Source organism: Pelodiscus sinensis, chromosome 1, assembly GCF_052426305.1.
Source record: "Pelodiscus sinensis isolate ZL-2025 chromosome 1, ASM5242630v1, whole genome shotgun sequence".
Lineage (NCBI taxonomy): Eukaryota > Metazoa > Chordata > Testudines > Trionychidae > Pelodiscus > Pelodiscus sinensis.
The window spans coordinates 148736056-148749639 of record NC_143052.1 but is presented as its reverse complement, the minus strand read 5'-3'; the positions used below and the strand labels follow the sequence as shown (position 1 = coordinate 148749639).

General features: G+C 45.5%; 1 protein-coding gene across 2 annotated transcripts in view; it reads left to right on the top strand.

Moving 5' to 3' along the window:
• CHD1L (chromodomain helicase DNA binding protein 1 like) overlaps positions 1 to 751 on the top strand; it is a 47362-nt gene extending 46611 nt beyond the window's left edge. For both annotated transcript variants that reach the window (XM_014578483.4, XM_006132874.5), the window contains one exon: positions 463 to 751. In XM_014578483.4, coding sequence (XP_014433969.3) covers positions 463 to 577 — 115 coding nt within the window. In that variant the 3' untranslated portion in view covers positions 578 to 751. The remainder of the gene's footprint in view (positions 1 to 462) is intronic.
• Positions 752 to 13584: the final 12833 nt, after the last annotated feature.

Below are 13584 nucleotides of genomic sequence, written 5' to 3'. Positions count from 1 at the left end.
TGTCCACTGTAGGAAGTCAGAATACTGTGTGAGATGGACCTTTGGTCTGACCCAGTATGGCCGTTCTTATGTATTTTAAACCTTATCTGCCTTGATACTAACAACTTTTGATTATTGAAACTGTGGAAGAGAATCCTACAAATCCAATTTGTTTTTCATTTTGTATGCTGTTCAGTTTCTCTCTGTCTCGGTGTGCAAAAGCACAATAGAATTCAGCTGAGTCTTTCATAGGTGAGTAACTTCTGAAGGGCTGGCAGGAGTAAGAAGTGTCAAAACTCTGTTTTTGTCTCTTCTTGGGGAAAATACAGTTGCTGTACAATGCCATGATCAGCAGTTCTGTTAGATTAAAAAAAAAGACAAAGGTGTATAGTGAGTATTCTGCCTCCTTTCTTTTTGAAGTTGATGCCATTAGTAGACATTTGGTTTAAAATTTTAGAGTATTTCCTTGACTCTTCTCTTTAGATACTACTTTCCTAGGAATAAAGCTTCTTCCTCTTCACAGCCATCTACAGCTTCGGGCACAAGCTCAAACCCAGGAAGGTCCAATGATTTAACTCAGAAGTGTATTGATCTTTAAAAGCCCACAGTCTCTTCAACATCACATCTACAGACAGGCTGTATTTATGTAGCGTCTCTGAAGCAGATCCAAAGTCACTGTTGCCCTTCAGGTTTCTATACCTCCATAGTTCAGAATGGTTTTTGTATTAATTCTGGAACTGAACTCCATTAAACTGTCTTCAAATTCAAAAGGTCCATGTGTCTGGGGTGTTTGTTTGAGCCATCCTCTGTTTTTTAAGATGGAAAATTAAACCTTCACTAAAGACCAATTGTAAGCCCTTATTTTTAGACACCATCTTTAATTATTTTCGGGGTTTGCTGTAAAGTTCTATTTTACGTTTGCTTCAAATCCTTATCTCTAGTTTACAACACTGAATAGGAGACAAGGTCTGATGATGAAACTTCCCTCTTCAGTAAGGGAGGTGTTTGCAGCAAAATCTCAACATAAGACAGGCTTAATGTAAACAGCCTAAACTTCCAAGAAACCTCTTTAGCATGTGCATAGTCATCTAGCCAAGTGATGGCATCTTCACTGGTGCGATGCAGTTCTTCTGGACCACCGCTGAACCTAGCCAGCAGGCATTTATCGACAATATGCTTCATTGCTTGTGGTAAACAGCAGCTGCACAAAGGGCTGTCACGAAGGCCCCAGCAATACTGGTTGGCTGCACAGGTACCTAGCCCAGTCCAGAACCTGTTCAACAGAGACCACTGAAATGGGGCAGATTGTGGGGCTAGCAATGAAGGACTTGTTGGGGATTATAACCGATATCCATTGCTCTCGTCAGAGCATTTCCACATGGTGGAGGAGATCATAATGAGCAACGTGATAGCCAATGAGCAGCTGGTGGTTTTAAAAAATTGGGCAGTGGCAACCTCTCGTCTGATAGGAGGAGCAGCAGCATTACTCAGAACTGGAAACCGTGGGAGGGGAGTTTGATGCAGAGTGCTGGAGATGATGCACACGGTGGCATGCAACTGCGAATTCATCATTTTGGTAAGTGAAAATTGATTCCATATTGGTGTGCGGTATGCTGACTCCGAATACAAGGTGGCAAGAGCAGGATTGGGGCACAAGCACTCCATAGGGAACCTGCCAGTTTTCTAAGAAGATTGTTGCTCATCTTAACTTTAGCTGATATCTTCCTCACATGGGTGTGGTAACTCAGTGCGCAGTCTAAGGTTCTACCTAGATGGACAGGTTCTACTTTGTGCTTCATCTTCTGACCATTCAGATGAACATTTGGTTCTTGGGTTGCTGGAGACCCATTTTAATAGTGTTCCTTTTGTTTCAGCTAGACCAGACTAACACGGCTGCATCTCTATCACCCTTCAAAGAGAACATTCAAAATTAAGATTTGTTGCATAGTCACATGTTTACAACCAAGAGGTATCCATCTAACCAATATCACCAGTATACATAAGTCTGACAAAATCTGAGGTGGTCTTTATAAGAGTTACATTTCTTCCTCTGATCCAATTAAAAAAAGTTGTAATGCAAAATGTTATTTTATTATTGGCTTGACTCTGCATGGCACAGAGACTATAATGTTTGTGACTATAATATTTTTGGCACCATGTAACACACTTGCTGGGCATACAGCTGTAGCTGTCCCTAACAAATGATTCAGTCAGAGAGTGATGAACAGCAAACAGGTATCACTGCCGATCTGTTATGCCTGTAACAGAAAGTGCACTGCAGCCACAGGAAAGCATGTTTTAAATATGTTACTGCCTATTCAATATGCTCTGCTGAAGTTGTAATGCCATCCGTAATAGCACCAATAATGGGGATACTCAGTAATGTTACTGAGCCTGATTCTGACCCCTTCCCTTTTCTCCTTCACAAGCAGTCTTAGTAAGATTTTACACATGTGCGTGCACGCATGCGCACACTCTCTCTCTCTCTCTCTCTCTAGAGTATTGCCAGATCCCCGTAGGTTCTGATCATGGACATTTCCTATGAAAATCAATGAAAGTTTCAGGAGCTCAACATCTTCAGGATCAGGCCTTTAGAAACCAAACCTGCAAACTCTTAGCGAACAGCCGTTTTTGATGTGGTTTGCAAGCTCAGGGCATTAGTTTGTAATGCTCTTGAAGATGAAAGTGCCATTTAAATGTACAAAAGCTTCAGAGGGGTAGCCAAGTTAGTCTGTAACTGGAAAAACTTTAAAAAAAACAAAAAGTCTGGTAGCACTTTAAAGACTAACAAAACATGTAGATGGTATCATGAGCTTTCATGGGCACAACCCACTTCTTCAGATGACCAGGCTTTGTATGTTACCTTATTTTCCAACTGGCATTCTCCAGACTGATCAGCTGGTGGCACCATTACCCAACACAACAGCACATGTTGCTATTGGGCTGGTTTCAAACAGCAGGGAAATATTTTGCTCCAGCATGGGAAAATGTTCTGTTCTGCCAGAATTAAAATACAAATCCTTGTTTTTTCATTGTTCGTTCCCAGTTTTACTCAACTGTTCAAGTGGCATTGCGGTTAGAGGCACAAGCCTGTGCTCCTCCACCCCTTTTTTTCCCTTACTTTGGTCATCATCTTGTAATTGGTGTAATTTCCAACTGTGTCTCCTTTCAACGTGTGCCAACATACTTCACAGCCTCCCAAGCACCTACAGCCAAATTCCTCCCAGCTGTAAGTCCTCTGGATTAGGAGCAGCTACACAGAGGAGGATAGATAGATGTGTTATCTTGGGTATGTTGGTTGAGTGCTTCAAAGTAGATTGATGTTTATTTATTAATATTGAGTCAGCCACTGGTGGCCAAACATGGGATTCAACTTCAGACTCGGGAGGCCAAATGCTGAAGTCTTTGCAGCCTGATATACTCTACTATGCTTCTGCAAACAAAGAGAAACATGCACACACCGATCTGATGGGGGCGGAAAGCTACCTCCATAGCATGGTCTTACCTTGCCCAAACTTCCATAAGGTCTCTGCAAGGATCTAGATCAGTGTTTCTGAAACTGTGTTCCGCAGCACACCGGTGTGCCATGAGGCAGTCGGATGTGTACCTCAGAGAAGAGTCTTCAAAATGATCGCCTGAAAAGGGCAATCCCTGCTCTTCTCGTCTGCCCCGCTGGATCTGTGTGCGAGACACCCAGCGCAGCCTGTGGCAACTGCACAAAACCCCTCCTACTTATATCCACCCAACCCCGTCCCCGGGGGGGCACTCACCTCCTTCCTCCCCCCCTTTCCCCTACAACTCTCTTTCTCTATCTTCACGGCGTGTGCCCTTCGCCATGTCAGGCGGCCCACACTGGTCCGGAGGCTCGAAGGGCGAGGCCAAAGGAACTGGAAATTTTTTTTTAAAAAAAAAAGGGGGGGGGGGTGGAGCTGTCCTTTGACACTGGACCGTTCGGGTTTAAAAATGAAAGCTGGGGCTAAGTTTCTGATTGGGGGAGGGTTGGGAAAGTGAGAGGCATGATGTCATTAACCCCACCCCAGGCTGCTGTGAGTGACGCCAGCCCAGCCCCTGCCAGGGGAGAGGGCAGGAAAACTTGGAACTCACGTCAGAAGCATCCGCGATGAGGAGGGGCATGTCAGGGGGGAGCTGATGCGTCGAGGCGCGCGCTCGGCTGCAGGCACTGATGATGTTCGTGGCTGCCCGCAGTGGGAGCAGAGACTGTCCAGCCCTTCGCAAGGGCACCTGACTAGTTGTGCGAGGCTGCGGTTGATCAGGAGGCTTTGTCTTTTCTGTGTTCTCTGTGAGCCTACAAGTGAAGGTGGGGAACCTCTGGACCGCGGGCTGCATCCAGCCCACCAAACAATTTCATCTGGCCCTCGGGGGGGGGGGGCTTTAAAAACTTCCCCCAGCCTCCCCTGCAGCGTGGCCGGATGCTTCCAGGGCCTCTCCTGCACCTGGGAGAGGCCCGCGCAGATCTGGGGGGAGGGAGAAGCTCCATGTGCTGGAGCGCTGCGGCGTTTCCCTGAGGTGGCAGTGGGAAAGGCTGGAGCTGCTTTCCAGCCTCCGGCAGCTGCACAGCCTACCAGCAAAATTCCTTTTGCTGCTAAGGAGAAGTGCGGGACCAGAAAAGTGGGAGGGAGGAACCGAAGGAGGGGATCTGTCCCCAGAGTGGGAGGGAAGGGAAGCCCCAGACAGAACCTTTCCCTGCATGGGGTGCCTTTAGGGAGAAAGGAGCAAGCCCCAGAACTCCTTCCCTGTATAGTTTGGCCCCAGCCACACAGTGCCAGCAATGCCTTAGCTGTTAAGGAGGCATGCAGGACCTGAGGGAAGGGGTGGGTGGGAATCACACACACCCTCAGCCCCTTCCCTGCAAAAAGCAAACTCAGCCATCACACTAAAATCCTAAATAAAAAAGAACAGCCTACCACGTCAAGGTGCTTTGTGGAATGTGTGTGTGTTTTCTCACTTTTGTGTGGCCCCCAACTAATATCTGTGTGGGTTAGCAGCCTCTGACCCCCCAAAAAGCTCCCCACTGCAATGTAAAGCATCCTTTCAGTTGTTGCTGGTAGCAGCTAAATGACATGTGATGCCTCTCCTGTTAAAGACACGTCTAGAGCTGGCTAGCTGTGCCTGCTGCATCAGTGACCAGTTTGTATGAAAGCAGAGTTTTAGGATAACAAACCTATCAAGAGATGGGCCAGAATTAACACACAACTGCATGCGGAGGGCTAACTGCATACGTGATCTACAGCAGTGTTACTTAAGCTGTGAATCCTTTTTTTTTTTCAACAACAAAAAATCCCTTTGTGTTCTGCAAAAAAAAAAAAAAAAAAAAAAAAGGTTTGGTGTTTCTTGGTCTTAAAAAGTTTAAGAAACACTGATCTACATGCACAGTTTGGAAATAAGAGGGGTGGCCAATGAAATATGTCTCAAGTGTCCAAAGCTCATTGTTCATGATCTTTGTGACCTTCAGAGAAGACGCTTGTGTTGCTAGCAGAGTTATCATCTGCATAGATGAACTTCCAGGATAATAGTTTCAGATGGGGAGCCGAGTTAGTCTGTAACTGGAAAAACTTAACAAATGGTCTCGCAGCACCTTAAAGACTAACAAAACATGTCGATGGGATCATGAGTTTGTGTGTTCATCTGAAGAAGTAGGTTGTGCCCACTTTTAACCCACGGGGATCCCCTGCAGACAGGGGCTGACAGAAGCAGCAATAAGGGGAGGAGGACAGGCAGTACCACGGAGATGGTGCTGGGGGGGGGGAAACCAGCTTTTAAGCCAGTTCCCCGCAGCACCAGCTCCTGCTTCTCCTCTCCTCCCCACCCCCAGCTACCACTGACAGAGAAGCAGCCGGTGGGCAAGGGGGAATGCCAGTAGTGACTCAACTACCCAGTAAACAGGCTTATCAGGTAGTCGACTACTCCCTTACGTCCCTAATTTCAACAGGAGATCTTTGTGCCATAGAGTATCATATTTAAGAAATGCCGACACTGATGCTGTTTTCATTTTTCTGTAGCCAGAGTCTGCATAGCAGGTGAAAGCAAGCACCTGCTCATAACAGTGTGAGTGCTCCTAAATCTGGTCTGCTGTTTGAGATTCAGTTGCTCCGGTTCCATTTGTAAACTTTGAATTAGGTACCAGTACACCAGTTTTATAGCAAGAGATCAGGAGGCAGATGGACAGTTAGATTGTTGGGTCAGTGGTTTCTTATCTGGGCTTCAAAATGTCTGCGATCTGTGCTACTTACCGCTCTTGGTATTATTCCAGAAGAGTGGATGTTGGTAAAGAAGTCTGCCAGTCACCTTCTTACCTTTGGGTCAAGGTTCTTCAGAAATTCTGGATATATTTTGTCTACTCCTGCCACTTTCTTGGACTTTGTGTTGGAGAGTCCCTTGTCCATGGCACACCCTGCGTAGGGGCCAGAAAGGGGTGAAGACAACTGACACAGAGTTAGTGCCCAGTAAAGTTGTTTGTGGACTTGCTGCCTTATGTTTTATCTATTGGACGTGGGAGCTGGCAATTAGTGGTGCGGAGATTGCATCTGCACTTACATGAGATGGTTTGTAGGTAACTGGAGCCACACTACCTAAAAGACAGAGGAGCCATCCAGGCATTGTGGCTCGATCTTGTAATATCAAGATTCATCAGAGTTTCATGCCAGTTCAGAGGCTGAACCGGTACCAGTCAACGGACTGTATATTCCAGCACATTTTCAGAAGAGGTCAAGTGGATGGAATTTCTGTGCATACACAAATCACAATCAGGCAGAGATGGCTGTTGGGAATGTCATCAAGAACTGATCTTTTAGCTGGTACTGTATGCCTGCTAATATTGCACAATGCTAAGCAAAAGTCAGGAACATAGCATTTCCTCCATGGGACCAGTCTGAAGGTGCACGATGCCTGGCTTTGTAAAACAAGTACTGGTCTTCCGTGAATGTCTGGCATGTCAGATGTCCTGTAGCAAAGTTGTTTTTGTTATGGCCACCATAATCCCTGCTTCATTTGCAATTTCGATCTGTCTAATTTACATCCCTCTTTCAAAAGAGGGATATAGTCTAGACGTGTCCTTTTATCGGCATGTCAGAGAAGCCAAAATCTGACATGAGAATAGAAACAAAACAAAAAAGAAAAAGTTGGGTTTTTTTTTTAAACAAATCAGGAGCTCAGATACAGCTGGAGAAATAAGAGCAAACTTCAGAGCAAAGAGACTTTGTCTGTCTGCTTTCTTTCCTTGATAGCTGGGCTTGTTTTCCGTATTGGTCCCAGCTGTGGTTCTTGTTTCCATGTCTGGCAGTTCTGGTGGCTGTGCTGGGGTATGATTAACTCTGCTCTATGAGCAGAGGAAGAATTTCTTTTCTCCTCTGTCTTAGTTCTGTATGGGGGCTTGGAAACCTCTTTACACATGCTCTACCAATAGGCGCAGTTTGACTGCTATATTTGGGAGGGGCACGGTGCATACTGAAGCTAGTCCCTTGGTTCACTGGCTGTCTCTCCTCTGGCCAACAGTGGAACCTGGGCTGTTGGTGCTGCAGGGATGGGGGCGGGGGAACAGCATGGCACAATGAGGGAGCTCCAGCTGCTGCTGGCAGCCACCAGCACCTGCTACTACAGCAACGTCGCTGCTCTGGTGCTGCGGTGGTTGCCTCCCATTTGAGGTTCTTGCTGCTCAGGGAATGCCATGTGCTGGGCTCCTGCTTCCTTCCCCCACCCCAACCCTTTCCCACATCCTCTTCTCTCCATCTCCTCCCCATGCCCCATCTCACCTCCTTTCCGCACTGTCTCCAACATCTGACATTCCACCCCCTTTGCTCTGCCCCACCATTGGCACTCCTCGTTGTAAGGAGATGGCCACTAGGATCCCGTTCAGCTGTGACCCCCATTCCTTGCCTCTGTTGGGGGATCAGTGCCCTCACCTGCACAAATACTCCCCCAAACTCACATCTTTTCCGTTAAAAGCATTTGCGGAAAATCATGCCAGTCTAGACATAGCCAGAGTGTCTAGCTTCACCTTCCCACCCTTGGAGTGTCATGCCTTTCCCTCTTCGCCTAGGAGCCCATTGTTAAATATTTATTTCCTATGTAGGCACAGACTGTAGTCAAGCCACCTCTTAACCTTCTTTTTGTTAAGATAAATGGATTGCCCACTTTGAGTCTGTTCCATTACCCAGGGTACAATCTGGTTTTGCCCCTTCAATTCTCCAGCCTGGGGCGCCTTTTACACTCCTTTGTTGTGAGAGTTACCACTCCTGGTCGTCTCTCACACAGCCTCCAGCGTGTAAGTTGCTCACAGTTATAACATATGAGCGCTCTAGCCAGCCATAACACAGCACACCACCACCATCAAATTCCCAGCCCTTCCGTTCCAAGTAAGTTGATTCACCTAATTTTAACATCCCTACCCTACACAAGTGATTGATGAGGGTAGGGATGTTAAAATTACAGTGGGGGAGGGGACAAAGCCATGCTGCCATGGAATCTGAGGCAGAAAATTAACAAAGACCTCTTAAGTTTCGGTAGCCTCTCTCTGCAGGATTCCACTGAGATCTCTGCGAGTATCAACATCCTGCTTGGCCATATTGATCAGCGATGCAGGGCTTTGTTCAGCTCCCAGGAACACAGTCAGCCTCCCACTTTTCCATGTCCTCAGCCCTCCACTCCATAAGCAACAACCACTTATCCTGTGTCTCATTCCCTGCTTCCTGGTCCCCAGAAAGCGGCTGCTCAGACTGGCTATATCCAGCAGCAGCGAACAGTTCCTGGCTGCCAGGCACCCTTGACGAATCCAGGGAGAGCCTCTGGTCCTTGTCTACCTCAACCTCTTCATCTACTATTTCATCTTCCGAGTTAGGTCCTCTGTATTCTGCCTCTGCGGCTTCTGAAGTATCCATTGGATTCTTGGCAGTGGAGGTGGGGTTATCACTGAGGACAGTGTCCATCTCCTTATAGAAACAGCAGGTCTTCGGGGAAGCACCAAGAGCATCATTTCACTTCACAGGCCTTATGATAAGCTTGTCTGAGTTCTTCAGTCTTCATTCTGCACTGCAGCATGTCCCACTCATTCCCTTTTCACGCAAGGATCGACGAATGTGTCTGTACGAGTTCCCGTTCCTAGAGATCACCTCGAGCTGGGACTCAAATACTTCAGGAACCATGTCAATGAAACCATACAGTCACTATCCCTCTCCAATAAACTCACACAGAAAAGCCAGCCAGCAAGCAGGAAATGGGATTTAAATTTCACAGGGCTTGCAAGGGGGCAGGGTGGGTAGCTGGTCACCTGGCTGCAGAGCAGTGGTGTTCAAACTGCTGACCAGAGCATCTGATTGGAAATTGTGAGCTACTTCCTGGAGGCCGGAATCAGTGACTAAATGCCCGGAGGTGTCCATACTGCGTGTTTGTCACCAGTAAAAGGAGGGAAAAAGTAAAAGGTCCCTTGTGGAGCTGGGAGTTTTTTATCAGTGAAAATGGCTGTTCTTCCTGACACAAGTTGTTGCAATGTGAACACTCATGCAGTTTTGTTGCCAACAGACACTTTTCCTCGACAAAGCTTGCTAGTATAGACAAAGCCTAAATGATGGTTCCTTTGTGCTGACACCTAGCAGAGATGTTTTCTTCCCTTGTGTCTCTGAGGAACTGGATTGTATTTGTTTTCTTGACTTGGAAGATGTCATTGTAATATTTTACAGCAGAAACTTATAACTCTACACAGTGTGCTGCCAGATACATTTTACCAAGACAATAATGATCAGCAAATTGAGTTTTCAAAGGATTACTTCACAAGGCATACTTTGTACAAATGTATCATAGTCCCATAAAAAGGGATGAACATAGGAGTATAGATCATCATAGAGTCTATCATTGTAAGAATTAAATAATTCTTGTGGCTCTTCTGTGAACTCCCTCCAATTTATCAACATCCTTCTTGAATTGCAGGCACCAGAACTGGACATAATATTGCAGCAGCTGCTGCCCCAATGCCAAATACAGAAGTATAATAACTTCTCCACTCCTACCCAAGATTTCCCTGTCTATTCATTCTGGGATTGCATTAGCTCTTTTGGTCACAGTGTTGCACTGAAGCTCATGCTCAGCTGATTATTCACCAAGACCCATACATCCTCAGATTCAATGCTTCCCAGGATAGAGTTCCCCCATCCTGTGCGTATGGCTTGCATTCTTTGTTTCTAGATGGTTAGGTTTACATTTTGCTGTCTTAAACCATACAGGCTACGTCTAGACTGGCATGATTTTCCGCAAATGCTTTTAACGGAAAAGTTTTCCGTTAAAAGCATTTGCAGAAAAGAGCATCTAGATTGGCACGGACGCTTTTCCGCAAAACCACTTTTTGCAGAAAAGTGTCCGTGCCAATCTAGATGCCCTTTTGCGCAAAAAAGCCCCAATCACCATTTTAGCCATCAGGGCTTTTTGCGCAAAACAATACTGTACTGTCTACACTGGCCCTCTTGCGCAAATCATTTGCGCAAGAGGGCTTTTGCCCAAACGGGAGCAGCATAGTATTTCCGCAAGAAGCACTGATTTCGGACAGTAGGAAGTCCGTGTTCTTTCGGAAATTCAAGGGGCCAGTGTAGACAGCTGGCAAGTTTTTCCGCAAAAGCAGCTGATTTTGCGGAAAAACTTTCCAGTCTAGACACAGCCACGTTGTTTGCTTGTGCCCATAGTGCACATTAAATGGATTAAAAACTGACTGATAGATCTTAATATACACCATGTTAACTTCATATCATTCTAGCTTTTTAATTAAAACCTATGGTACCAAGGCAACATCCCTACAAATATTACATCAACACTGTTACCTTTATCAACCGCATTTGTAATCCCATAAAAAATTATTCATGTTAGTTTGACAGGATCAGTCTTCTATAAACCCATGATCAGGAGCGTACTGGCAATCAAAATAGGCCCAGGAAATGGGTTGAGACCGGCCCTCTCCATGACGTCACCCCTGCGTGCCCCTCAAGCCCCACCCCGTGTCATGTCCAACACGCGGCGCAGGCGGCTGGTCAGACTCTGCGTGCTGTATACAGCACGGACGCGGAACCACTTGGAGTGAGGGGCAACAGTGTGCGGACACGACGGCCCACCGGGAAATTCCCGGTATCTCGCCGGGCCAGTCCGCCCCTGCCCATGTTGCATTAATTATATTACCCTCCTTTAATTCTTTAGTACACAAGTCCGGTATCAACCACTCCATTATTTTGCCCAAAGTTGAACAATCCCATAATTAACCAGGTCATCTTGTTTACTCATGTTAAATATTGGCACATCAGTAGCTTTTCTCCAGTCTTTTGGAACTTCCCCAATTCTCCAGAGTTTATTAATAATCAACATTAACAGTCCAGAGGGCCCCTCAGCCAGTTCTGGTAAAACCCCTGGATGGAAGCTATCTGAGACTACTCATTTAATAATATCTAACTTTTGGTAGCTTCTGTTTAAAATCCTTCAGAAATGCGGTGACCAGAAAGTGTGTTATCACCAGGTCTCGACAATTAGTATAATCTACCTGCCCGTGGCGAGTAGATTCCAAGCTGGCACAGACGCACAGCGCAGTCTGCGCATGTGCAGCGTGCCAAACCACGCGGCTGGTGAGCAGGGCTCACTGCTGCTTGGCGAGCCCTGGTTATCACCATAAGTTAAGACTATCATCTTTTTTCCTCCAGATATAGAACAGAAATATTTATTGAACACTTCTGTATTTTCTACATTATTAATAATTTTACCATTTCCATCTACTAATGGACCAGTATCATTCTCAGGATTACTTTTTTTCCTAGTACATTTTTAAAAAAACCTTTTTATTGTCCTGGCTATATTTTTCTCCTTGTGTCCCTTTGCTTCCCTTATCAATTTTCTACAATTTCTAATGTATTTATATTCATTTCTATCAACTTCTCTATTCTTTCATTTGTTATAGCTGCCTTCACTTCCCCTCTAAACCAGGTAATTTTTTAAAACTAGTACAACTTTCTTCTTACATACATTGGTGGTCAATGACACACAGAGCAGAACTCTGAGGGGCTCTCCTTTGTGCAATAGGATCAAACTGGGAAATTCCAGCCCACTTGTCCCTTTGTTAAGCTTGCCCCAGATGCAAACCCCAGCATAGAAAAATCATTGTTCCACTGGAGTTGGTCAGTATTTGAGTCCCTCACTCAATGGCCCCATAATGCTCTGTCATTGTCCTTGCACAAAGCATCATTCCAGGGCAGAGCAACTGTCAGGAATGCAATTCAATATGATGCCCTCAGGCAAGTTTAGACATGTGTTTGGCACATCATATAAAATGGAGTTAATAATCTGATATTCCATTTCTAGTACACCCTGGTCATATGCCACTGCAAAGTGGATATTGTACTGCTAAATACTAAGGGTACTGCCAAATCAGAGTGAAATGAGTTTCATCTAATTCTTAATCAGCTTTGTAACAGTCTGTTGTAACCCAAAATAAGATATAGATCAAATATAATAAATCAACTATGTATTATTACTAGGGAGGTAACCTAGTTACAGATGATGTGGGAAAAGCTGAAGTACTCAATGCTTTCTTTGCCTCTGTCTTCACAGACAAGGTCAGCTCCCAGACTACTGCACTAGGCAATGCAGTATGGGAAGGAGGTGGGCAGCCCTCAGTGGAGAAAGAACAGGTTAAGAACTATTTAGAAAAGCTAGACATACACAAATCCATGGCTCCAGATTTAATACATCCAAGTGTACTGAAGAAGTTGACAAATGTCATTTCAGAGCCTTTGGCTATTATCTTTGAAACTCATGGAGATCGGAAGAGATCCCAGATGATTGGGAAAAGGCAAATATAGTGCCTATCTTTAAAAGAGGGAAGAAGGACAATCCAGGGAACTACAGACCAGTCAGCCTTACCTCTGTCCCTAGAAAAATCATGGAGGGGATCCTCAAGGAATCTATTCTGAAGCACTTGGAAGAGGGGAAAGTGATCAGGAATAGTCAACATGAATTCACCAAGGACAAGTCATGCCTGACCAATCTGATTAGCTTCTACGATGAGGTAACTGGCTTTGTGGATATGGGAAAGTCAGTGGATGTGATATACCTTGACTTTAGCAAAGCTTTTGATATGGTCTTCCACAATATTCTTGCCAGCAAGTTAAGGAAGTATGGATTGGATACATGGACTGTAAAATTGATAGAAAGCTGGCTAGACTGTCGAACCCAACGGGTAGTGATTAACGGCTCAATGTCAGGTTGGCAGCTGGTTTCTAGTGGAGTGCCCCAAGGATTGGTTCTAGGGCCAGTTTTATTCAACATCTTTATTAATGACCTGGATGAGGGGGTGGATTTGTACCCTAAGCATGTTTGTAGATGACATTAAGCTAGGGAGAGAGGTAGATACATTGGAAGGCAGGGATAGGGTCCAGAGTGACCTAGACAGATTAGAGGATTGTGCCAAAAGAAATCTGATGAGGTTCAACAAGAACAAGTGTAGAGTCCTGCACCTGGGACAGAAGAATCCCAAGCATTGTTACAGGCTGGGAACCACCGAACGTTTAAGTAGCAGTTTGGCAGAAAAGGACCTGGGGATTACAGTGGATGAGAAGCTGGATACGA